General features: G+C 41.0%; 2 protein-coding genes across 3 annotated transcripts in view; one reads left to right on the forward strand and one right to left on the reverse strand.

Moving 5' to 3' along the window:
- Positions 1 to 11,828, reverse strand: part of mrpl38 (mitochondrial ribosomal protein L38) — a 12,627-nt gene extending 799 nt beyond the window's left edge. The window contains exons 1-8 of the mRNA XM_072666708.1: positions 11,696 to 11,828; positions 8,646 to 8,831; positions 8,137 to 8,268; positions 5,490 to 5,692; positions 5,316 to 5,388; positions 3,227 to 3,272; positions 2,737 to 2,895; positions 1,611 to 1,747 (exon numbers count right to left, since the gene is read on the reverse strand). Coding sequence (XP_072522809.1) covers positions 1,611 to 1,747; positions 2,737 to 2,895; positions 3,227 to 3,272; positions 5,316 to 5,388; positions 5,490 to 5,692; positions 8,137 to 8,268; positions 8,646 to 8,831; positions 11,696 to 11,783 — 1,024 coding nt within the window. The 5' untranslated portion in view covers positions 11,784 to 11,828. The remainder of the gene's footprint in view (positions 1 to 1,610; positions 1,748 to 2,736; positions 2,896 to 3,226; positions 3,273 to 5,315; positions 5,389 to 5,489; positions 5,693 to 8,136; positions 8,269 to 8,645; positions 8,832 to 11,695) is intronic.
- Positions 11,829 to 11,830: 2 nt separating this feature from the next.
- Positions 11,831 to 26,040, forward strand: trim65 (tripartite motif containing 65). Of its 2 annotated transcripts, none has more exons than XM_072666706.1 (7): positions 11,831 to 11,926; positions 13,858 to 14,314; positions 15,855 to 15,950; positions 18,141 to 18,371; positions 18,466 to 18,634; positions 18,727 to 18,816; positions 19,447 to 26,040. In XM_072666706.1, exons 2-7 carry the CDS (start codon positions 13,874 to 13,876, stop codon positions 19,983 to 19,985), a joined length of 1,566 nt encoding a protein of 521 aa, XP_072522807.1. In that variant the 5' UTR covers positions 11,831 to 11,926; positions 13,858 to 13,873; the 3' UTR covers positions 19,986 to 26,040. The 2 variants fall into 2 exon arrangements, with proteins under 2 accessions (XP_072522807.1, XP_072522808.1); XM_072666707.1 differs by lacking the exon at positions 11,831 to 11,926 and adding an exon at positions 12,281 to 12,319.
- Positions 26,041 to 27,836: the final 1,796 nt, after the last annotated feature.

Genomic DNA, 27,836 nt, shown 5'->3' on the forward strand with positions numbered 1-27,836 from the left:
ATATATATATATATATATATACACACACACACACACACACACACACATACACGTATATCCAATATATATAGAAAAAACACATGTATATATTCTATATATATATATTATATAATGTGTGTGTTTATATATGTGTGTATATAGGTAACTTATATATAATTATATATAATATGAGCTATTTATAAACATACAATGTACTATATCATTAACCATTTAATACAGCATTGTATATATTTATTTTATTTATACTACATTCATGTTCATACATTTATTATACATAAAATGTTTATGCTGTATCACTTTACACGGATGGTCCATCATGCATGCCTCTTAACTGCCTATTAAATGCAGCTGAATGCAAATGAGTGTCTAATTAATACAACCCTACACCTTCATAACACTAACTCTAACCCTACCCTTACCCTTCAATCAGCCCTAAAGCCTAACCCAAAGCCTAACCCTAACCTGAACCTAAACTCTAACCGTAAAAGGGTAAAGGGTTAAGATTAGAGATACATTCAATAGACCGTCATTTACATTGAACTGTCTAAGAGATCAGATGCATTTAATGGGCAGTTAGTCGGATGCCAGGTGAGCATCTACAAGGCATCTAAAAGGGCCCATACAAGTAAAGTAAAATCTATCAAATATTTAGACATTTACTAATATACTATTTACACATCAACTAGTTACACCTCTTCTACAACATGAACTCAATAACTGCATGTTAGCAGCGTTACAATCGCTCTGGCTGATCTTCTACTGTACAGGTTCATGTTTTCTTGTCTAAATATCAGCTGTGTTATTGCTGTCCCTGTTTTTATTTATTGCTCTTTTTCTTTATTGTACCTTTCACTCAGCAGCACCTTATCTTTTCTGGTATGTGGAAATGTGTGTACCTTCATTAGCTTATACATATTTAGACACTGTGCTTAAATACAGCTCTTACTTTGTTTAAAGGGCCAGAGTCCATTAAAAACGAACCCTTTCCCTGTACTTACTCTTACTCCTACAGTCTCATGTTGATTTCTCTGGGGGCTTTTTGTGATGTCATGGAAAACAATGCATTTATATATTTAACTGTCTATAAAACCTGCAACAGTTTAGCCCTGCCCAGATGGGATGCCTGTAGGGGTGTCACAAAGCAGGATTTCCCAGTTCAACCAGGTGAATTTACCTCATCAAACCTAACATCTCACACACACTGAAAAACAACATAGCTTCCTAAATTGGTTTTGGACAGAACATACAGGTCTATGAAGGATATTTAATGGGTACTGAACCTCAGCATAAGGGAAAAGTTCTACACCCACAAACCTGCCAGAACTGCTCATCCATGCCAGCAACATTATGGCAACCTTTAGTTGTAATAATGAGATGTTAGGTCTGTTAGGTCTTTTTAATAGGCTTTATGAAAGACCTTACTGTAGGGATTTTTGAGCCACAACTCAGGGCAGTCGATAGCAAAAACTATTTTATGGGACAAAGTGAATTATGACTTATTTTACGGTCCCTAAATGATCATAACACTGTATAAACAGAGCCGGATGTGGGAATTGTAAGAAGTGTGTGTGTGTGTGTGTGTGTGTGTGTGTGTGTATAAATAAACTCACTGAGCAGTGTGTGAAACGTGTTGGTGACCGATTCGTCCCATTGACTCTGAAAGAAAGCCAGTCCAGCAGGCGTGATCAGCTCCTCATACTTCCTGTAGAATTGCGCTGTCTTAAAGCTTCGCTGCTTCAGACAGTAGCTGGAGTAGACAGACAGACAGACAGACAGACAGCTTAGCACAGGAATTCTGTATATAATTCATGTATATTAATTAGAGTATTAAATGATAAATATAAATAAATTATAATATAGAAATGCAACTGAATTTTGCACAGAGCTCAGTCAAAACAACAATATTATTATAATTTTTTTAATAATCACAATAATAAGAATGCAATAATTATTACTAATAATCAACTTAAAATGTAGTATAGATATTACATTACTGGTAAAAAAAATTGTATTTCATTAATGGTCAGGACTGTATTATATTACTGTAAATGATTCAATTGTTAGGTTACAATATTAAATATGACAAGCCCTTTTAATTGTCTAATCAAGATGTAATCCTTTTTAATTATTAAAGTTAAAGTCAGCTTTATTGTCAAAACTCCAAAATATACAAAACATACAGGATTGAAACTGCGTTACTCTCAGATCCATGATGCAACGATAAACGATAATGTAACAACATGTAAATAAACATTACATAACATGAAGCATAGAACTGGGATTATACTAATATTTAATATTAATAATTAATACTTATTAATTTTAACACAAAAGACCCTAATGAGCAAGCTGAGGTCAGCAGCAAATGTGTGTTTGTTTGTTTTTTAAGTTTATTTCCATGAAAAAAATGAAATTTGAGTCCTCCTGATTTCATGGTCTTAGACTTCATTTAGGACGAGGATCTAAAACCACCTAGTGTGACGAAACAGACAACAAATCAAACTGTGGCAAATCCTTTTTCATGGCACTGTGATAAGGGCTTGAATCCCTCTATTGTCTACATATTGTCTAGCGTCAAGCAGCACAGGCATCCCATCCCATCCTTAGGAATTTCTGCATAAAATTAGTGCTAGTCCTCAAGTCAATCCACTGTTCAGCCTCACTGACCGGCCAGTGACCAGCGACAGCAGCGTGGGAGGCAACTGACTGGACTGGGTGTGTTATTGATAAGCTCACCAGGGGGATGGTATGACATCATCACTGAAGTCAACACGTGCGTCCTGCTTGAAAAGGATGAAGACATATCTTTGGAAGCCTGTGCCTTTAGCAGGGAACGGTGCGAGGTATGGAGCGATTTCCTCTCCGGAAAGTACAGCGTTCCCTGGGATATTCCCACTGCATGAGATAAAGAGGGGGAGGGGGAAAAAAGAGGGAAAATCTTAAATTTGGTTATTATTGATTACATACATATTTTATAGGTGTCATGCAAAAACCCTTGTGTCTTTAAAACAACTTCTTACATTTAATGGAAGTCAATGCAAGCAGATTTTGGAGCATTTCTATTGGTCCATTCGTCAAATTTAATTTTTTACACACTGCCAGATTCATGTTACAACATAAGGTTAAAGATAAAAGGTTTCTGCCTGAAAGCAACCAGAACAGGACTTTCCCCCCATGTTTAAAACAAGGTCCCAAAAGCTGCTGCACAGAAAGTGGGAGTACTCACACCAGCCAATGAACGTACTCCTGCTCACCATCCTGCAAATGCTCATCTGGGGGAAAAACAACCACAGAGAAAGGGTATGGTGATGGCAGCTCCTCCATAAACAGACCTGCTCCTGTCGGACGGAAAGAGCTCACATCGCCCCCCTGGTGGTGTCTTCATGACTTAACTTCAGCTACGAATGAAACTAAATAGATCCAAACGCACTCCTACACACGGCTGTAGAGATGCTGATGGGTGTATTTCAGTTATGACCATATAATGACCCATGTGAGGTCATTTTCTACCCACTGTAATGAGTCGAGCTAATAACTCGAACTAATGCTCAGTCCACAACCGAGGTAAACACAGCTGCTTTTACATAACGACAAGAAATGTATAGCCTGTATAGCCTGTCAATCTACACGCCGTCATGGCAACACGGACGGCAACCGGCACAGATTTCTTAGATTTTTTGGGGAAAATTATGTATTTTTTAATATATAAACATTGAACTAAAATGTGTGTATCCATATTTTCTAAACGGAATAAAAATAATATTTAATAAAACCTGCTTTGTGTCCCCTACAAAATGTCTCCCTGGCCCAGTGGGACAATAACGCAGTCCTACTGCGATTCACACCTGCAAACTTTGCGGCAGAGCTCAGTTTAACGCTGATCTGCACTCCAAATAGCTAAATCAGTTATCAGCATATAATCGGATCTGAACTAGAAGAGCACAGATCCCCACATCACACTTCTCTAAAGCATGTAGTCTGTCTCCGATTACACAACACCGGTTGCACCAGCAGTGCGTACGTTTAATCGTAGGCTAGTTGTTACGTAGCTCTGGGCGTTTACTAAGACTAAGACATTACTACATTAAAACGATCCGCACCACAGAAAGTACTACGCCTGTAGGAGCTAATATCTACTAAATATTTGTATCTACTAAATACTAATATATTACTAAATAATATACCCCCACCCCAAAAAGATGTAAGCTGTGAAATATGGCTCGTTTGGCGCGCTTCGAGCTGAGGCGTTCTATCGAGATGTCCTACTTTGTCCACAATTATGAATATTTTCATGTATTTATCATTAGGGATGCACCAATCTGCATTAACTTATACTATACATAAACACACACACTATACACTCTCTATTTACGATACTGCACTGCAGTTTAAAGCAGTTTAAATATTCAGGTTTGATTTAATCTGAATGTTTACATTATTTACAAAAGGCACTGGATCGGACATCAGCCCCGATTTTAACAAAATGAGCTGGATCAGGTATCGGATCATTAGGCCGATCCATGGAAACGATCCTTTCACTTTAATTGGTTGGTGTGAAACTGCACTGAATGTTAACATGTTAGCAATGTTTGATTATTGCTTGTTTGGCCAAGTTAGTGATTTATTCTCAGGTTCAGCTGCTAGATTTTATTTCGAATGACTAATTACACTAAATATAAAAAAATATGACTGATTACTGTTTGTGTGTTTGACAAAGTGAAGCTACTTATTTTTGTGTTATGGCTGATTCAGTTGATTTAATTTAATATATTTTTTGTTTGACTCCTTTTTTTTATTTAGAATTTGAATGCTTTGAAATGTTGATTATTTTAGTAACAAATAAATATAAAAACAGGATTTCTTCAAATATTCATTTATAGTTGTGTTATGTGTTAATTTGTTATATTTTAGTTTTACAAAGTTAGCCATTTTAACCTATCTAATTATTTAGGTCAATCCTGATGCCTTATATGAGCTATATGGTTTATTAATTCAGCAATGGTATCGGATTGGTATTGGGATTGGGATTGGTATCAACCGATATGCAAAGTTTATGTATCAGTATTTGTATCGAAACTGAAAAAGTCGGATCGGTGCATCACTATTTATCATAATTATTTTGTTGTTGGATACATTATACTATCTGAGCTTACTGTTAATATTTGCTTGATTGATGTTTATGGGCAGTTATATGCATTGGTACTATAAAGCTGCAATTTCCTTCGTGATCAATAAAGTACTTCTATTTTATTCTGTTCTCTATAAAACCTTCTTTCTGTGCAGTACCGGAATACTGATCATATATGTTTTTGTACCTGGGCTTGTTAGAAGCAATGTCCAGAGAGAATTCTCTTCTGCCTCAAAGGTAATGTGAGGTGCTACCGATGCCTGGAACACACATAAAATAAAAATAAATTAAAAGTGCATCACTTACTTTCTTAATTTAACAGACAGACAAAAAGAAAGAAAGTCTTCTGCTCAAATCTTACCTGAGTGGGCGATAAATGATTGCCGTAATGCACCGCAGCACTACTGTCATCTCCGTACGTCACCCTCAGAGAGACCCTTGGCACAAAATAGGCCATGGGGAAGAGGTCCCGGTAGATTCCGTAGTGCTCTGCCAGCCTCTGGATGTGATAAGGTCCGTTTGTTTTCTCCCATTCAGCCTTCACTGTGTCGAGGGAAATGCGAACTATGGCATTCCAAAGAAAAATGAAAAGATATAATAAATAAATAAGGTCAAGCTTTACTGTTTTTAGACCTTTAACTACCTTTAAAGACCTTTAATTATTCAGCAACTACTATAAAGTATTCAGTAACTGCCTTTAATTATTTAGTAACTACTATAAAGTATTCAGTAACTACTATAAAGTACTCAGTAACTGCCTTTAATTATTTAGTAACTACTATAAAGTATTCAGTAATTACTATAAAGTATTCAGTAACTACTATAAATTATTCAGTAACTGCCTTTAATTATTTAGTAACTACTATAAAGTATTCAGTAATTACTATAAAGTATTCAGTAATTACTATAAAGTATTCAGTAACTACTATAAAGTATTCAGTAACTACTATAAAGTACTCAGTAATTACTATAAAGTATATAGTGACTACTACAAAGTATTCAGTAATTACTATAAAGTATATAGTGACTACTATAAAGTATTCAGTAATTACCATAAAGTATTCAGTAACTACTATAAAGTATATAGTGACTACTATAAAGTATTCAGTAACTACTATAAAGTATATAGTGACTACTATAAAGTATTCAGTAATTACTATAAAGTATATAGTGACTACTATAAAGTATTCAGTAATTACTATAAAGTATTCAGTAATTACTATGAAGTATATAGTGACTACTATAAAGTATTCAGTAACTACTATAAAGTATATAGTGACTACTATAAAGTATTCAGTAATTACTATAAAGTATATAGTGACTACTATAAAGTATTCAGTAATTACTATAAAGTATTCAGTAATTACTATAAAGTATTTAGTGACTACTATAAAGTATTCAGTAATTACTATAAAGTATTCAGTAACTACTATAAAGTATTCAGTAATTACTATAAAGTATTTAGTAACTACTATAAAGTATTTAGTAACTACTATAAAGTATTTAGAAACTACTATAACATTTTCAGTAACTGTCTTTATTTAGTACTACTATAAATTATTTAGTAAGAACTATAAAGTATTCAGTGACCACATTTAATTATTCAATATATACTACTAATTATTCAGTAACTACCTTTATTGTAGATACAGAATAATTAATTAATGGTACAGCAGTTAATAATTTACTGCAGGTAATGAATCATTATAGTTGTTACTGAATCATTTACTGCACATACTGAACCATGTCTTGAGGATAGTGAATCACTTGTTGTATAAACTGAATCATTGCAGTAGAGTCATTTATTGCTGCTATTGAATCATAGACTATATCATATCTAATATTTACTCTTAAGATAAGATAAGATAAGATAAGATAATCCTTTATTAGTCCCGCAGTGGGGAAATTCACAGTGTAGCAGCAGAAAGGGATAGCAGGACACTCAGTTACAAAAAATTTGGATAAATAATTTACACTATATACACAATATAAATAAGAATTAAAAAAAGCAATAAACAATATTATTTACAGTAAAAGACTCTTAATTGCACATGGGGATGGGATATTGCACATAGTATTCCCTGAACATGAACGTGTGTGTGTAGTTAAGTGTGTGTGTATGTGGTCCGTTGGGAGCAGTGTTGGTTGTGCAGTCTGACGGCAGCAGGAAGGAAGGACCTGCGATACCGCTCCTTCACACACTTGGGGTGAAGCAGTCTGTCGCTAAAGGAGCTGCCCAGTGCTGCCAGAGTCTCATGCATGGGGTGGGAGCTGTTCTCCAGCATGGATGCCAGCTTGGTTGTCATCCTCCTCTTGCACTTTGTTCTACATATGCACAATACTACAATGTTTTGTACTGTCTGTTAATGAACTATACTGACATTTTACTGTCCGTTATAACATTTAAATATATATCACTTCCACAGCTCCACAGCTCCATCCCCTCTATGCAGATGATTATCTGCTTCAGAGAGTCCTGTTTATTCTAATGGCAGTATTACTCTACAGGGACTAGACAAGCTGTGCATGTGTGTGTGTCTGTGAACATTTGCACATCTGTGTCAGCAATCTGTGCAGCCTAAAGCAGCGGAATGCATTCATTACAAGGGGTGTCCACAAACTTTTGGACATATAGTGTATCTGTATATGCACAGATATCTTTAAACCTAGCTGTACTGTGGCAATGCAAATCTATCATATCTAATATTTGTTCTATATATGTACAATACTACAATGTTTTGTACTGTCTGTTATTGCACTATACTGCCATTTTACTGCCTGTTATAACATTTAAATATATATATATATATATCTATTTGCACTTCTGGTGGATGCTAATTGCATTTCGTTAATAACAATAAAGTGGATTCTATCTAATCTATCCATCAACTTCTAACAGACACCATTTATTTTAATTAGATACTAAAAAAATGTATTTATAGAATTTACAGAATTTACAGACCAACAGGTCTTAAAACTGAACCTTCAGTACAGTGAAATGCACGCACAGGTTCGCAGACGAGTGGCTCGCTCCAGGTCCGGATTCCTTCTGTTCTCCATCACCATTTTCAGCCTTTCCTGCACTTCCTTCTTCCTAGACGGCCGGTGGTAAGGCAGCCCAATGTTCACAGGCCTAAAGTCTAAATAACAAACACAGACAACACAATTCCAGTAAAGCTGGACATGATTAAACATGACTACCACAGAGAAAATTAGCACTGCTACAGCGTGTGATCCTAATCAGCGAACCGTCTGGGGGAACAGACGACCCGCAGTTCTCAGGAATCACGTCACTCTTCGATTCGGTCATTAGGCTCCATGAGCCTGCCTGCCAGTTTCCAACCGGGAACCCATGATTCCTCAGAGTGGGGCTCTACAGGCCCGAGGGTCATCGCGCTGGGTTCGGTAGGTCATGTATTCCTGATGAACTGTTTTCACACTAAATTTGCCACACTGGAGAAGATCTTCAGATCCTAGAAGAACTCAAGAGGGGTCAAATACTTCCGTTTAACATTACCTGGGTCAGTCTGCTCCTCCACGTGCTTTTTGTAGGTCTTCCACCACACCTCCTTATTACTGGCTTTCTCCGCCGCGGTGATGTAGCGCGCATAGCTGCGGTATTTCTCCAGACTCTCCAGGTTCTGGCTGTCTATATCTTCGTTTGGCATCAGACCCAGCGGGGGAGCCCGGCGACATGATACAGCTGCAGATATCACACACACACACACACACACACACACTTGTGAACACTTTGTGGAAGCCAGAATTTGACATTTCATTATTTTCATTAATATTATTAATGATGCTATATTATCATTATTAGTAATAATGACCGCAATCATTTCTTAAGCAGTAAATGGCTGAAAACTTAGCAGTTCAGGAGAGGTTATGACCTTTTACCCATTTAATAATCAAACATAATAACACCCATAAACCATTTTCATATCATTTACTAAATCAGTCAATAAATCTACACAATAAATCCTCATAACACTGTATTCTGTTAACATACAATAAATGGACAAAAGTATTGGGACACTGCCTCTTCATTGTCTCTTCTGAAATCAAGGCTATTAAAAAGAGCTGATCCTGCTTTTGGTGGAGTAACTGTCTCTACTGTCCAGGGAAGAAGGCTTTCTACTAGATTTTGGAGAAGCATTGCTGTGAGGATTTGATTGCATTCAGAGTGTAAGCGAGGCCAGGTTGTTGGATGATAATGATGATGATGGTGATGATGATCATCACCCCACCTCATCATCCCAAACTCATCCCAAAAGTACTGGATGGAGCACCAACCACCATCATCATCATCATCATTCCAGAGAGCACAGTTCTTCCACTGCTCCACAGCTCCATCCCCTCTATGCAGATGTTTATCTGTTTCAGAGAGTCCTGTTTATTCTAATGACAGTATTACTCTAAATTTGCACATCTGTGTCAGCAATGGGTGCAGCCTAAAGCAGCGGAATGCATTCATTACAAGGGGTGTCCACAAACTTTTGGACATATAGTGTATCTGTATATGCACAGATATCTTTAAACCTAGCTGTACTGTGGCAATGCAAATGTGCTAACTTAAGGTTAAGACCCTACCAGACATCAGATTTATTAAATATTAAATATAAAAACGGTTTTATAGCCCAAAACAAAGATTTAGTGATTTCTATTCTAGTCAAACTGGGTCTCAGAGTGTGTCCCGTCCTCCTGCTGAGATCAGCCCACCTCCTCCAGTCCTGCTCCAGCAAATCAATGAACGTGATTATTGACCACTGAATATTTCTTTCACCACGAAACCCTGATATGATATTAACAGTGAAATAAAGTCTGATGTCTCTGAGAATGATGAAGATGATGATCTGATAGCATTTGCAATATTATTAGTGATGTTATATTATTATTATTATTATTATTATTATTATAGGTACATTTACGGCATTTAGCTGACGCTCTTATCCAGAGCGACTTACAGGGTAACTCGTATTACAGAGGAGGGCCAATGCAGTGTTAGGAGTCTGGCCCAAGGACTCTTATTGGTGTAGTACAGCATAGTCACCCAGACTGGGAATCGAACCCCAGTCTCCCACACGGTGTGGTAGCTCAGTGCCAGGTGGTGGTGTTATCTGTTGCTGTTGTAGGTTAACCTATATTAGGTTATCATTATAGCTAATAATGATCACAATCATTTCTTAAGCAGTAAATGGCTGAAAAGTTAGCAGTTCAGTAGAGGTTATGACCTTTTACCCATTTAATAATCAAACATAATAATAACACCCATAAACCATTTTCATATCATTTACAATAAATATGATTATAAATATTATTATTGGTGTTATATTATTAGATGTAATTATGATCACAATAATTTCTTAATATAATATACCATCAGATCTGATAGTATTTGCAGTATTATTAATGATGTTATATTATTATTATTATTATTATAAAAAAATGGCTGAAAAGTTAGCAGTTCAGGAGAGTTTATGACCTTTTACCCATTTAATAATCAAACATAATAACACCCATAAACCATTTTCATATCATTTACAATAAATATGATAAATATTATTATTGATGTTTTATTATTATTATTATTATTGGAGGTAATAATGATCACTATCATTTCTTAATATAATATACCATCAGATCTGATAGTGTTTGCAGTATTATTATTGATGTTTTATTATTATTATTATTATTATTATTATTGGAGGTAATAATGATCACAATCATTTCTTAATATAATATACCATCAGATCTGATAGTATTTGCAGTATTATTATTGATGTTTTATTATTATTATTATTATTATTATTGGTGGTTGGTGTGGCACAACAGATAAAACCACTAGCAGCCACTGAGCTGCCACACCATGTGGGAGACCAGGGTTCGATTCCCGGTCTGGGTGACTATCCTGTGCTACACCAATAAGAGTCCCTGGGCAAGACTCCTAACACTGCAGTGACCCACCTCTGTAATACGAGTTACCCTGGAAGTCGCTCTGGATAAGAGCGTCTGCTAAATACTGTAAATGTAAATGTAAATTATTAGAGGTAATAATGATCACAATCATTTCTTAATATAATATACCATCAGGTCTGATAGTATTTGCAGTATTATTAATGATGTTTTATTATTATTATTATTATTATTATTATTATAGGTAATAATGATCACAGTCATTTCTTAAGCAGTAAATGTCTGAAGTTCAGTAGAGTTTATGACCTTTTACCCATTTAATAATCAAACATAATAATAACACCCATAAACCATTTTCATATCATTTACAATAAATATGACTATAAATATTATTATTATTGATGTCATATCACTATATGCCTCCTATAATAATATAACATCAGTAATAAAGTTGCTGGGTTTTGCAGGTTGTGGGTCAGTGTGACCTGCGCGCGCTCCCCTCTGCACCCTGCAGCGCGCGCACCCCCTGCATCCGCCCGGGCTGAGCCCAGACACGAGCGCGTGAAAAACAGACCCAACCCCATCCATACTCAACCAACCAATCAATCAATACTACTCACGCTACGCTACTAATCGATCATCGTCCCTCACCTGCCGTTTTAAAGAGCCTCGCGTTGTCTGTGACCCCTAAATCAGCCCCGACTCGCCACAGTCGCCCCGCTGTCCTCTGCAGCGCCATCTTGGAGCACAGCGCGCGGCGGTGACGTCAGCACGCACGGCTACGTCCTCCGCATGTGCGCGGGACGTCATCGGCCGTGCGGGTGCGCGAGCTTCCTCCAGCTGCACTGCTACAGCGTCCTACGGTCTTTCGGAGGAGCAGCGGTGAGTAGGTCAGCCTGCTGGGGGGGGGTGCTGGGGGGGTAGACCGCAGGGGCTGGGGGGGCAGACCTGTCCCCTTCTGCCTTTCGCGGCTTCTGACGGCTGCAGCTGCTTAGCTTGGTGCTAGCTTGCTTGCTAGCTAGCTTAGCTAGCATAGCTAGCTAACTGTCAGATCAATACCCCCCCCTCCTCCTCCCCCTCCCCTCCCTCCATTCAGATCGATACGTTTATTATTCGTAGCTAAAGCAGTTGTCAATTTGTTGTGATTGCACGCACGCACGCGCGAGCTAGCTATATCTAGCTATATGATAGCAGATCGATATGATCGATATGATCGATACAGCTCCTCGTACTAATCCATACCCAGCTCCTCTCTGGACTACATCATCAATCAGAGTCAGTGCTTTCTCATATGATCAGTAGCTACAGCCCCTCTCTGTTATTAATGATCAAAGTGATCAATAATCAAATCTCTTTCATGTCACTGATATAGCTAAGATTGATACGATTCCTCGCACTAATGTGACTGATCTGATCTGATCGATCGGATTATGTTTACTAATCTATGATTATATCGCACTGATATGGAGATCTTCTGGAGATCTGTTTTATTGATCCGTTCGATTTCTCACTCGATATGATCGATATGATCGATATACTGTAGTTCGTCTTATTAATAGATGCAATGGATATGCTGTCATTCTGTCAATTGATCAATACTATTAGTTTATTTAGAATAATATGTTTGATGATTGATGTGATTCCTGTCCCTGACAGATGATCAATATGATCAGTGAGATTCTTATTGATTGATTCTTATTGAAAATTAGACTGATATGATCAATGCAATTTATTTAACTAATATGTGATCAATATGATTATTTTCACTGATACACAGCTGATCAATATTAATCTTTTCATTAATATACAGCTGATATCAATGCGATTCTTTTCACTAATATAGTTGATATAATCAATATGGATTCACTAATATCCAGCTGATTTGATCAGTGTGATTATTTTCATTAATATACAGCTGATGTGATCAATAAGAATAATTTCTCTAATATCCAACTAATTTGATCAATATGATTATTTTCACTAATATCCAGCTGATGTGATCAATAAGAATAATTTCTCTAATATCCAGCTAATTTGATCAATATGATTCTTTTCATTAATATCCAGCTGATGTGATCAATAAGAATAATTTCACTAATATCCAGCTGATAAGATCAGTATGATTCTTTTCATTAATATCCAGCTGATATGATCAATAAGAATAATTTCTCTAATATCCAGCTGATAAGATCAATATGAATCTTTTCATTAATATCCAGCTGATATGATCAATAAGAATAATTTCTCTAATATCCAGCTAATTGATCAATATGATTCTTTTCATTAATATACAGCTGATATGATCAATAAGAATAATTTCACTAATATCCAGCTGATAAGATCAATATGATTCTTTTCATTAATATACAGCTGATATGATCAATAAGAATAATTTCACTAATATCCAGCTGATAAGATCAATATGATTCTTTTCATTAATATCCAGCTAATTGATCAATATGATTCTTTTCATTAATATCCAGCTGATGTGATCAATAAGAATAATTTCTCTAATATCCAGCTAATTTGATCAATATGATTCTTTTGATTAATATCCAGCTGATGTGATCAATAAGAATAATTTCTCTAATATCCAGCTGATGTGATCAATATGATTCTTTTCACTAATAAACGGCTGATATGATCAATACGACTCATTTCTGAGAGGCTGTATTACTAGCCTGGTAACTCACCCCCTCACAATTAGCCGGCTGATGATTCTCCACTAGGGGGCGCTGTTAGCAGCCACACAGCTCCCCCTCAGTGATGCTTTGCATTAATGACACTGCGCGTTCTCCTCCTTGACTCGCCAGGTCGTCGGATCCTGCGATGGAGCCGCACAACCTCAGCTGTGCCATCTGCTTGGATCGGTTTAAGTACCCAGCGACGATCCCCTGCGGCCACACCTTCTGCAAAGACTGCATCTCCAGGCACTGGGATCAGAGAGAGAAAGCGGGACCTCAGACGGCCGAATTCAACTGCCCGGTGTGCAACGAGAAGTTCCCCAGCCGGCCCACGCTGAAACGCAACGTGTCTCTGTCTCTCCTGACCGAAGCCACGGCTAACAGCGCTGCGGGGGCGATGGACGCTGGAGCTTCGTGCAGAGGGGACGCAGACAGAGCCGGGCCCGAGCTGCTCTGCGGGCGCCATCAGAAGCCCCTGGTCATGTTCTGCAGGAACGATGGCATGTGTGTGTGCTGTGCATGCGCCGTGAACGAGTGCAAGAGCCACGATAAAGTGCTGGTGGAGGAGGAGAGGAAAACCCGGGAGGTAACCCCTTTGTTTGTGTTTGTCTCTGTTATTATTATTATTATTATTATTATTATGATTATTATTATTATGATTTATTGTATAATAGGCTTCAGTATGCAGTATTCATATGCATACAGGCTATTGATAACAGGGTTGTGGGTTCGATTCCCGGGCTCAGCAAGCTGCCACTGTTGGGCCCTTGAGCAAGGCCCTTTACCCTCTCTCTGCTCCCCGGGCGCTGGAGTTGGCTGCCCACCGCTCTGGGTGTGTGTGTACTCACTGCCCCTAGTTCACTAGTGTGTGTGTGTGTGTGTGTGTGTGTGTGTGTGTGTGTGTGTGTTCACTACCACAGATGGGTTAAATGCAGAGGACACATTTCGCTGTACAGTGACAAATACATGCACCTTTACCTTTACATTTGGGCATCCCTGGTCAAATTACATGATTTTCTCATTGTGAATTACTGTTTATTTCCATAAATAACAAATGAAAAAATATAAAAACTTTACAAAATTGTTTAGCAATTTTTATATGTCATATTTTATTATTCTAATAAGTAGAATTCAACAAATTCATCAAAAATCGTGTTCTTAAATTTGCTATAATTTTATTTAAATTTGACTCCAGTCTCAACACCCTCTCACTGCACTATTGAAATCTGGTGAGGTGAGCAGGATAACGCTCCCTGGAATTACGTAATCCTACATATGCAATATTAGTGCTAAATTTGAGTCATATTTGTGTAAATAATAATTTTTGGGGGGATTTTTTTTTACTTAATCAAACAATCAAAGTACAGCTCTGGAAAATAAATGATGTCTATATTCTCAGTTTCTCTGATTTTACTATTTATAGGCAGTGTGTTTAAGGGAAAAAACATTTGTGGTGTATTTAATAAACCATAAACAACATTTCCTCTAAAGTAAAAAAAAATATGTTTACTATTTAGAGCATTTATTTATTTATTTATTTGTTTATTTATTTATTTATTTATTTATTTGCAGAAACGACAACTGCTCAAAAACAACTGCTCAAATAATGCAGATAAATGATGATAATTATAAAGTAAAGAAGTTATTATTCAGATTTAATCACAGTACTAATATCTGAACTTTGAGAGCATTCAGTAATCACTATGGTGAAATAATAACCCCGACGGCCAATCACAGCTCTCATGTCTCGGCCGGCTCTCCACTAGTCTTTCACATTGCTGTTGGGACTTTATGCCGTTCATAGTCTGCAGATTCAGATAACTCAGCTCTGTTTGATGAAATTCCTGGAATAAAACTGCTGCCAGACACTTAGAGATGCAGATTTAAGAAAAATAATGAAGTGGTCTCTTAATTTGTTCCAGAGCTGTATTTAGTAAACAGCTGGTAGGCTGTGCCCGGCTTCCCCCAACTCCCTGACAATGTAATCCATCAGAAAATAGAGGGTCTTCACACTCTTACATCATGTAATACCCACCGTGTTCTTTGTTACTATATTATGAAGGTTTGGAGACATTACCGGAAGTATCGCATTAAGCTCTAATTTAAGCTCTTATTTTGATTGACAGGCGATGCTGAAGAAGAAGGGGATGGAGATGAGGAAGTGCCGGGAGGATACAGAGCGCAGCGTCATGGAGCTCAGTGAGAACATCGCTAAAGCCAAGGCAAGAAAACAGCCTCAGTGAAGTGTCACACTGAGCAGAAGGCTGGATCTTTACTGAACCTAACGGTCATAAAGTAGAGCATCACTGTAAAAGACTCGTATTTCCATTTTTACTTTCCAACATCTGGAGAATTCGACCCCAGTCTATACAAACTAGCCCAGGATATCTTCTGAGTAAAAGGGCTGTACGTGTCGAGTGAATCTGGCAGGTGTTTTTTATGTACATTTATATTTACATTTACATTTACGGCATTTAGCAGACGCTCTTATCCAGAGCGACTTACAAAGTGCTTTGCTATTTACCCAAGAAAAAGCCTTAGCTAGTTAGAATAGACTAATAATACAAAGATACCTCTAAGCTTTAGACATTACTAAACACAAGACAATAAGGTGACCATAGTACTCTATTCGTCCAAGTCCTCTCAGAAGAGGTGGGTCTTCAGTCTGCGTTTGAAGACAGCGAGCGACTCGGCCGTTCGGACACCCAGGGGCAGCTCGTTCCACCACTTTGGTGCCAGGACAGAAAAGAGCCTGGACGCTCGTCTTCCGTGGTGTCAGAATGTGATGACGAACGGACCAATAGAAATGCTCCAAAATTACTCTGAACAAAGGAAACAGTCGGTCTTAGCCAATAACAAGCCAATGAGCGAAGTGCGTGAAAAAATAATTCAAAGAATAAGTTTAAATCTTTGAATAAGTTCAAAGAATGGCTTGGTTGACTCCTCCCCTAAAACAGCGCAGCCAATCGCAACCTCCGACATCGATTTAACGCAGTCAGATTTACAGTATGTCGTTATGATTGAAACTTTAACACGTTTAAATGTGATCAACAATATCATTATATAATTTATAATGTGTATATATATATAAGGTGGTTTGATAAAACAAATTTAAATTATTATTATTATTATTATTATTATTCACTTTAAACTGAGATCCCTTCCCCTTAAGAATACACCATTATCACACCTGATAGCGTCTATAGTAGCATTAAACAAATTCTGAGGCTGCTGCCCTTTCCTAACTACACCCATAATTTAACCAAACGGACCAGAGTTTCCATTCCATCCGGTTTAAACATGTTCAACTCCAGCTGGAAAACTCCTGTGACCCATCATGTGCTGTTTTTAACAAGGTGACCAATTAAATGAGAGTTAAACTGAAGTGGAGTGAACGCAGGGCTGAATGGTGGGGCAGGTTTACTCATGTTCGGGACTAAAAATGCTACAACGCTAAACTCCAAGATCAGCGTTCATTCATTCAGCATCCATTCAGACCAAGGTTTGGTTTAAACCCTTGAGAAATAGAACCCTCAGCGCCGGGTCAGAACCCTCAGCGCCGGGTCAGAGCCCTCAGCGCCGGGTCTCGGTGAGTAACCAAGACAAGACAGCTATATTTATCTTTAGTGCTGGACACAGATGGAATTTGGCTTCCACCTTCAACCCATCCATGCAGTGAACACACACACACACACACCAGTGAAACACACACATTGACAATGAGCACATGTGCCAGGAGCGGTGGTAGCAGAGAGGGTGAAGGGCCTTGCTCAAGGGCCCAGCAGTGGCAGCTTGCAGAGCCCTGGTATCGAACCCACAACCCTGTCATCAATAGCCCGGAGCTCTAACCGCTCAGTAGCTTAATGTAGGACTACGATGCTGTGTCTCTTTGCATGCTAATGTTGCTAAAGTTGCTAATTTTTATATGGACTGAGTGGGAGGAGCTCTCCTCCAGAATGAAGCTCAGTCAGTGCTGGTCTTTAGTCGGTCAAGCTAGTCTTTCATCCATGTTGGAGGAACTTCCAGACATGCTTACTGCCCTCCTGTTGGCTGTGCTAAACCCTAGTGAAGATGAGGGGAGGCTGAAAACCAGCGAGCACTCTGTTAAACGATGCAGGTCTATTAGCGCCCCCTTGCTTTTAGGTGTTGAACTGCAGTTAAAACTCACCTGCAGAAGTTCTTTGTGAATAACGAACAGGTCAAGTTAGCTGACCTTTCAAGCATTTCAGGCAGGTCTTCTTCGGGTGAACTTCGGAAACGTGTAATTACAAACACTGCTAAGATTTTACTGAGAGTTACATTTGAGCTTTTGGGACAAACAGTACCGTACAGTCCTGCTCATAGACTGTTCCTGTTAAAGTGATGGTGATGATCCTGAAGTGTAGGCATCCTCTCTGGTCCTGCTGTCCCAGGTCTCGATGCAGCAGACGTCTCAGTGGGTGAATGCGAAGTTCGCGCAGCTTCTGAAGGTGCTGGTGGAGAAACAGGAGTTGACCCAGCGGTTTGTGGAGCAGCAGCAGGACAGCGTTCTGTGCCAGGCTGAAGCTCAGCTCGGTGAACTGCAGGAGAAAGCCCAGCAGCTTCTGGAGCTGGAGGAGCAGATCAGCAGCCTCTGTGCTCTCACGGACTACCAGCTCATACAGGTTACGGTGCCACGGTACACATTATTGACAACTCGGGAGTATAACATTCCTAATGTTTGATGCTAATGTCTGTCTCTGTGTTCTGTCCGACCAGGACTCCAGGCTGGTGGAGGTCCCTCAGATGGGCGAGGTTCCTGTAGACGTCAATGTGAACGTTCTAGAGAAACTTAATCCAGTCACAGATGTGCTGTCTCGCGTCTCGAAGCTTGTGTGCGAGGACCTCGACAAAGCCGTGTATGCAGTAGTGGGCCATGACAAGGAAGGTTAGGAGGAGGCTCATTTTTGCAGAGCTAGCCTAGTTGCCTTGGTCTTTTTGGAGGGTTTATGTGTATGGACATCTGTCTTTGTGTTCCAGGCTCTCCTCAGGACAAAAGGCCAGTGCTTGCTGTGGTTCCCAGTCCTGCCACTCCATCCTACCCAGCAGGAAAGGAAGGCCTCAGCGCATGTAAATAAACCCCATCTTTCACACCATCACACAGCTTCACTCCTACCATAGGTCGTCAAAGTACCGTACATGTCTTGTTATTGGGCTGTTGCGCTGCCACTATGACCCAGGGGTCGCAAGTTCGAATCCTGGGCCATGTCGCTTTGCCATCAGTGGCCGGAGTCTGAGAGAGCACAATTAGCCATGCTCTCTCCGGGTTGGTAGATGGCGCTCACTCCCCTTATCACTCTCTAGAGATGTTAGCTGGTGTGGTGGAGCTGGGGACCTGCCGCTCCCCTCCGAGCGTGGCGGCTGCCTGGTGATATATTTAGCTCCTGGGCTCCCCCTACAGTTGGGACGTGTAATTCACGTTTATACTACTGCTGTAATTACAAATCACACATTGAGCGCCCTCTCCTGGACAGCTCTACACATGCATTTGTTGACAAGCTAAGAGATACAGAAGTGGCATTGCAGGATTTTACACAAATAGGACTCTGGAGACTTCTGGGGAGAGGTCTCGGTCTTTGACTGGATCTAGTTCTGCTAGTGGGCGTGGTGCATGTAAATTTAGGGGTGTAATTATAACTAGTCAAGACTGTGATGTAACAGTTTTGAGGATTTGGAATTGCCCGGTTTTCTCTCTCACAGATCGTTGTTCCTTGACGTTTGACCCTCGGACAGCCAACGCCCACCTCCTCCTCTCGCAGAGCAACCGACGGGCGGAGCACCTGACCTCCGGCCCGCGACCTGTCCCTGCTCACGAAGCTCGCTTCGACCACACCTGGCAGGTGCTGTGTTTTGAGAACTTCACCCACGGCCGTCACTACTGGGAGCTGGAGGTGTCCAAGCCTTGGGCGTACGTCGGGGTGACGTACCAGGCCATCCCGCGCAAGGAGAAGGGCAAGACGTGCATGCTGGGAATGAATGAGCTGTCCTGGAGCCTGCAGCTGGACGAGCGGCAGCTGAGCGCCTGGCACGCCGGCCGCAGGGAGTCGGTGGCCGGACAGCTGCAGTTCCACACGCAGCCCCTGCGCATCGGCATGCTGCTGGATTACGAAGCCGGAACACTGACCTATTATGGGGAGGGCCAGGTGCGACTACACGCCTTTCACTGCGTGTTCTCTCAGGAGCTCTTTCCTGCCTGCTGGATCGGGGAGGGGGTCAGCGTGACGCTCTGCCCACCGTGAATCGCAGAACGTCTGAACTCTGAACTGCTGTATCGAAGGCCGTAGCACTGAAGCATGCCATGCAGGAGGCACACTCTTAAAAACTATGGTGCTCTAGATGGTTCTCTGAGGGATGCCTAGAAGAACCATGTTTCTAGAAGAGATCTTTACACTGTACATCTCTATTACTGCAGTGGTTCTTTAGAGAACCACAAAAGGTTCTTCTGCACTTCTAGTCTAAAGTTTTAGTGAATGTGAGGGGCCCAGAGTGGCTCAGCAGTCTAATGCACTACCACTGTGGCTGGGTCGGTGGGTGGGTCACTCCGCATCACTCCGGCGCAGACGTCTGTTAGCTGTTGCAGTGGAGCTGGGGATCCGGCGCTTTGCTCAGAGTGTGTCGGCTGCCCAGCAGTGCTGCATCAAGAGGTGGTGGCTGGCTTTGCATGTATTGGAGGAGACCCTCCTAGTGTTGGGAGCAGCAGTGTTGAGCAGACTGTGTCACTGCACTCTCTACGGCAGTATTTACCCAACACTGCACCTTCAGACTGCTCTCATAATGACTACAGTAAGACCCTGAACACAGAAACTCCAGATAAAGCCAGAGTGAGGAGTGTCCAGCTTCTTACACCATCAGCAGAGTACCACGCCTTGGAGCTGTAGGTGGAGCGTCAGTAGGAAAGTCATTGATACGATGGTAAGCTAGGAAAAGCAGGCTTTGCCTGGGTCATGCAGCGCTGCCAGCGGACTAGTGCAGCTAATGAGGGTGTTCTAAAACGTAACGCAGGTCATTGCTTAAAGAACCATCTTCACCACCGTTATTTTTAAGAGTGCAGCTCATGTAGGGCTTGATCATGAGCTGAAGGGATCCATGCACAGTTCCAGGGTGTCCCTTCTCAACAACAAACGGTCAGGTGCTTCTTGAGTTAGTCACTGTGTTATCAGCTCAAGAAGCACTTGATAATTACAGGGTTAAAGAGGTTCGCACTTATAATGACCAACGTCCAGATTTACACTATATGGACAAAAGTATTTGGACACCTGCTCATTCATTCGTTTCTTCTGATTAAAAGAGTTGATCCTGCTTGGAGTAACTGTCGCTACTGTCCAGGGAAGAAGACTTTCTACTAAATTTTGGAGGGGCATTGCTGTAAGGACTTGATTGCATTCAGCAATAAGAGCATAAGTGAGGTCATGATGTTGGATGATGATCACCACCTTAACTCATCATGCCAAACTTCACTCATCCTGAAAGAATTGGATGGAGCACTATCCATCATTCCAGAGAACACAGCTCTGCTGGGGGGGGTTGATACCCCTCTACTAGCCCACGCCTAGAATTAGGAGCAGCATGGTGCCAATAGGTTCACGTTAATCTGCTCCAGACAGTCCTAGTACTTCTCTACAGGGCCTAGTCAAGCTGTGTGTATTTGCACACCTGTGTCAGCAATGGGTGCAATGTAACGTAGCTGAATGCATTTATTAGAAGGGGTGTCCACAAACTTTTGTACTTATAGTGTATATTCACCTGTAAGGGTCTCTCTTCTGTGCTGTTGTATTTGGAAGCCACTGTCAGATGTCATCAGAACTGGGAATCTGTGCGTCTCCTGTCTTTTTTCTGTTATTTATAGCTCAGTTACTGATTTGTAAAGATTGAGGACAGGTACAGAGTCGCAGTCACAGGTGTAGTCTAGAAATTGTATTTTTCTGAGCCAAAACATTTGTATTAATAATCAAACATTAGTGTAGTTTACAATTAGACTGTAGAAGATAAGACAGGATATTTTTGAAACTGTTCAGAAATTGAATATTGTGCATTGTTACAGCTCTGGGAGCGGAGATGTGTTCACACTAATGACAGATTTGTATGTACTGGTCAGGCCTGTTGAGACCGTAACATCAGAGCTGACTGCTTGTTGAGGCTGTTCACACCTTGTATTAATATCCATTTCGTATCCAGATTGGATCCAGAACCCGAACCCTTTGCTTTTAGCCGACACTGGAACTTATAGGCAAGTCTGTTTACTCTGCAGCCATTCCTAGTTATACAAGACCAGGCTCCCATCTCTGTGAATCGGGCGAAACTGAAACACTGGAAACTGAAGGTCTGATTATCGCCAGTTACCCAGCCCAGCCATATTCTCCCCCTTTTGCATGCAGTGCCCCCTCAGACACGTGTGCAGCCAGCCAGTGCCTCTTTTTCCGATCCAACTAACGCGCCGTGTACCCGGCTCCACTGCAGCAGCCAGCAGACGCCAGTGGTGGCCAGCACCGCACTGGAGTGATTTGGGGGGAGAGCGCCATCTACCCACCCTAGAAAGAGCAAGACCAATTGTGCTCTCTCGCAGCCCCCGGCTGCCTGTGGCTAGCAGCATGACCGGGATTCGAACCGGCGATCCTCTGAGAAAACCTCGTGAGCGGTTTCTAGAGGCTTGCTCTGGCTACTGCGCTTGCACAGATCTCCTTATTGAATGGAGCTTCCTCCACTACCATGTAATCTGCAAGATGATTGGCTCTTTCTGTTGAAAGGTGGGACTTTACCCATAATCAGACACCACATTGAGCGTTACGAGAAGTCCCATTCATGTTTCAACCAGTGTCCGATCCAGTCCGATCTGGCTGGAACGTTAAAAAATGAAATCCGCCTTTCAGTTCTGGTCATGACTGTCTGTTGGTATAGTGGTGGCGTTTGGCCAGAGTGGGCATCAAACTCCTGTGTCCTGTGAGGGTATGTAGGTGTTAGCTTTTTTACCTTTGTCTTTTTGAATATATTTAAAGATCTGGAGATCTGATCTTCATGTGACCGACACTGAGAGATGGAGGTGGATGGAGAGGATTATTCTGGAGGAGTCTGGAGTCTTATTTAAACCTCAGACGTTTAGTCTGGTCTGATCTTGATTGATGGTTGAAGTGAGGGGTGAAGAAGATCACCATCATGGCCAGATCCAGAGAGCTCTCTGAGACCTTCAGAAAGAAGGGTGGAGATGCAGAGGAGTCTGGCAAGGGGTTTAAAAAGGTCACAGAAAAGTTAGAAATCAGCTGTTCCACTGTTTTTAAAGACATTTCTTCAGTTGTGTGAGTTTAGTTATATTACCATCTCTCAGTATCGTTCACATGAAGATCAGCTGATCATAAAAGACAAAAGGTTTTCATGGGGTGTCCTAATTTAGCTTTTTATAGTGAAAATATAAACACTAAATGGCTAAACTCTGATATTTTTTTGTAATGAGCTCCCATGAGTTTATCAGTCACTACCTGTGTTAGCTGGAGCCGACCAGTATTTCAGTATTACTAAGTGCTAAAGATTTAGCGTTGGGTATAGTCTGTCACGTAAACAGTTTACAGCAAATTTACAGCATTTACAGACCTGTCCAGGTGAAGCGTCGCCAATTCTGCGTCCAACTTCGTCCCTGTCACATGGAAAAACTCACTCCATTTTGGAAAAGTACTTCAGATCCGATCACTGAAAACGCATGTTAATGCAAGGTGTAAGCAGCCTCATAGAGCCAGTTCCCCAGCCATGTTAAGCCACGTCTTGGACTAAACTGCAATGCCACAAGTGAATCACCATTGGAAATCTGTTTTAGTCTAGGCTTAAGCTTAATCTAGGTCTGGGAAACTGTCCTGCAATGTGAACATAGCCTTCAGTTTGCTAAAGCAGAGAGATGTTGAAACTGTGCAGGGCAGTGGGCTCACTGTTAAGAAGCCCAGCTCTAATGTGTGCAGTGCTGAGGTTATACTGGGACCGGGACCAGAACCAGAGGTCAATGCTTTGGTCCAGGAGTCGCAGCAACCTGAAGACTTTCTTTACAGAGACAAACGGAGGCATTGCGCTCGGACACAGCGGGATACGAAGCCTCGCCTTCTTCTGGCCCTTTGGCTCCCTGTCTGCGGGTTCCACCGAACTTCAGGATCATGGTGTTGAGGACTAAAGTTCAGAAGCTGCATGATATGAACGGTCATCTCACTTTTTGAAACATCTTAACGTTCTTAAGCACAGAAACAGCGCTGGAAGGCTGGAAGGCCATTGATAAAGCACTAATTTGTGTTGTCGTGAAATGTCGAGACGTTGCACATTGTTGTCAGTTTTTGTTTTTGCTTATGTTTCAGCCCTTTTTTAAAACTCAGCACTTTTGGAATTTCGAAAAAGGAAAATTGTTGACTTGATGCAATGTATTTGCCCTTCATTTTTGCGTAGGCCTGGTATTTTGTACGTTTTCTGACTGTTACAGTGCTGCAACTGCAGATCTAGAGGTTTAAACAGTAGTTTATGTTCCCCGAAGCCAGTTCTGCAGGAGACCTCAAATCATAATCTGAAATGCCAAACACCAAAACACCAAATGTTAAAATAAAATAAAGAAGCTTCAAAAGGTTCTGTGAGCAAAGCCATAGAGGAACCACTGTTTATTACGTAAAGAAGCAGGTTTGTAATGGAGATAAGTGGTAAATGTGAAGATCACCAAGGAGTCTTGGTGGCCTCCCTCACTAGTCTCCTTCTTGCACGGTCACTCAGTTTGTGAGGACGGCCTGCTCTAGGCAGGTCAACGCTTGTGCCATATCCCTCCCACTTCTAAATGATGGATTTTGCTGATCTTTAGGGAATGTTCAGTGACTTGGAGTTCTTTTTGTATCCATCCTGACTCACACTCTTCAGTAAGCCTTTCTCAGAGTGGACAGGAATACTGCTGATCCAGTGACTGGACCTTCCAGACTGGTGTCTTTATACTACAGTCATTAACTGCACTCTCCATTTCATTAACTGTAAGACTACTAGCACCAACTGCCTGGACCTCTGTTGAGTTAGGTCAGTCATTTTTTAAGCAATCCCTTTTTTACATGATACAGCTCTGGGAAAAATTAAGAGACCACTTTTTTTCTCTTAAATCTGCATCTCTACGTGTCTGGCAGCCGTTTTCTTCCTGGCATTTCTTCAAACAGAGCTGAGTTTGCTGAATCTGCAGACTATGAACGGCATAAAGTCCCAACAGCAATGTGAAAGACTGGTGGAGAGCCGGCCGAGACATGAGTCTCAAAGTTCAGATATTAGTACTGTGATTAAATCTGAATAATAACTTCTTTACATTATAATTATTATCATCATTTCTCTGCATTATTTGAGCAGTTGTTTCAGAGCAGTTGTCATTTCTGCAGATAAATAAATAAATGCTCTAAATAATAAAATTTTATTTGGATTTTAGGGGAAATGTTGTCCATGGTTTATGAAATTCATGGCAAATGCTAATTTCCCTTAAACACACTGCCTATACATAGTAAAAGCAGATAAACCGATCATGTAGGGAGCTGTATATTTAATTTAATTGAAATTACTTACATTTACTTTCTTTTTGCAGTTAAAAAAAAGTGGTCCAGCAGACTGAGGCCAGAGGATCACTGGTTTGAATCCTGGGTCATGTTGCCTGCCATCAGCGCAAAATTGGCCTTTCCCTCTCCTCACATCACTTCACTTCAGTGTGATCCTAGTTGGCACAGGCATCTGCTAGCCGATGCATCAGAGATGGGTACCCGGCCCTTTCTTCTGAGAGCGGAGGTTACTCTGGGATGTTGCATCGATGGAAGTTCAAAAAGAGGCGGTGGCTGGTTGGGCATGTGCTGGAGGGGGCATCCTCCCAGTGCAGGGAGCTTTACCTGTGATGGGGAAGGGAGTACTATCGAGTGGACAGGGTAATTTAATATTGGGTAAAATTAGAAAAAACACCAAATTCTATTAACTACGATTTCATTTCTAAAAGCAAGTGAGGGGTAAAAATAAAAACATCCAAGGCTGTGAATACTTAATAATACAAACATGGCTCTTATACCACCAAAGTGGTTCTTCTAAGGCATCGCTCTGAGAACCCTTTATGTCGAAGTATACTGGACTCATGCAATTGAACCCAACTCTTCTTTAAAATGATTGTCAGCAAAGCTTTTGCGATTCCCTGAGTCACGTTCAGCTCGTACACAGACGGTCACTGGACTGTCTAGACTACATGTGCTGTTCACAGGTGTTTACCCATCCATCGTGTCTTTAAGAAGCCAGCATTCCTGTGATGTCCTTCTACCTGTCTTAAAAATTGGTGCATACAAAGTGTGATAACTGGGGCATGTGCTGTTTATCTGTCAGTTACATGCAGATCATATGGACCAGTGGTCCCCCCCCCCCCCCGGCTCATTCAGGTGTTTACTAGGGATGCACCGATTCATCAGATTCCACTTTAAGTGGATTGATGGGATCATTACTTTACTAACTTTGTAAAGCACTATAACAACACAGATATAAATGAACCCAATTTCTGTTTATTGGTCACTAAAATTAATAACTGTGCTGGACCTCGGACCACAGTGCTGTCTGGGCTCAGGACTTTTATTCTGAAATTGGAAGTCTGTGAGACTAAAGAGGAGCTAGCAGCCCCTCCCTTCTCGGTTCTCCCTATATGGAAGATGAGCTGGATTACTCACTGATAGTTGATGACCGCTTAAGGGGACTACACTTGCTGTTTGCTATTGATGTCTGTAGGTTACTTTGATCCGGAGTTATTAAGCCTAGAATACGGGCGGTGCGAGAATCGGGTTCCGTAAAAATAGATCGGTCCTTTGAATCAGACTAATTATCCGATACCCCATCTAATTTTGTAAGCATCAGGGCCGATATCCAATCCTAGTATCGGATCGGTGCATCCCTAGCGTTTACCCTACTGCCAGCACACCTGATCAGCTAACTGACAAGCCCTTCCTGAGTTGATGGGGGTAGTGTGTTGGAGCAGGTGGTCCTTCAGGACCAGGGTTGTGAACCACTGCTACACACTAACCCACCCCCAGTGTCTACCTTTAGTCAATGGAGTAAGCCACTTTAGCCACTTTACCCAATCAAGAAAGTACAACTACACCTGGGAGTGAAGGGTTCTCCGACTGGGTCCTCCATATGTTCCACATCTGAGAACCCCACCGATAAATGAATGGAAACGATATCAAATTGTGCAAAGTTACTGATACACTATATGTCCAAATGTTTGTGGACACCCCTTCTAGCGAATGCATTTGGCTACTTTAAGTTGCACCCATTGCTGACACAGACATACACACAGCTTATCTAGTCCCTGTAGCGAACTACTACAGCCAATAGAATAGGACTCTGAAGCAGATACACATCAACCTGTTGGCACCGCCATGCTGCCTAATGCCAGGCGTGGGCTAGTAGAGGGGTATAAAGCCCCAGCAGCCCCAGCAGCATTGAGCTGTGGAGCAGTGGAAGAACTGTGTTCTCTGCAATGATGGATGGTGGAGCTCCATCCAGTACCTTCTTTACAGAATGAGCTGGAAATGATGAGGTGGGGTGGTGATGATCATCATCCAACATCCTGACCTCGCTAATGCTCTTGCTGCTGAATGCAATCAAATCCGTCCAGCAACGCTCCTTCAAAATCTAGTAGAAAGCCTCTGCTAGCGTTCTTCCCTGGACAGTAGAGACAGTTACTTCAACAAAAGCAGGATAAACAGAAGAAATAGTAAATGAGCAGGTGTCCCAATACTTTGGTCCATATTGTGGATCTACTGCACAGAAAACTAGTCTGGAGGACCAAATGTGAAGCACAGCTGAAGGGTAAAGGTCCTGGCAAATGATCTGAAGGCCTGATGCCTTACGTTTGACCCGACCAGCAGCTGTTTGTAGGTGGTGCAAGACCCAGATGTGGAGTTTCTGGGATCAGATGCATTTGATAAGCTTAAAAAGTTCCTGGACTGGGCTGACCAGAACAGATTCAGTGCAGACCTCAGGTTCTCCGACTGAAGTATCTTTTGACCTTTAAAAAGTTCTCCTTCAGTTCACAAAGAACCAGATTTGGTCCAGAGATGCATGGTTCTCTGTGGACCAAAGAA

This window comes from Salminus brasiliensis, chromosome 22, assembly GCF_030463535.1.
Source record: "Salminus brasiliensis chromosome 22, fSalBra1.hap2, whole genome shotgun sequence".
Lineage (NCBI taxonomy): Eukaryota > Metazoa > Chordata > Actinopteri > Characiformes > Bryconidae > Salminus > Salminus brasiliensis.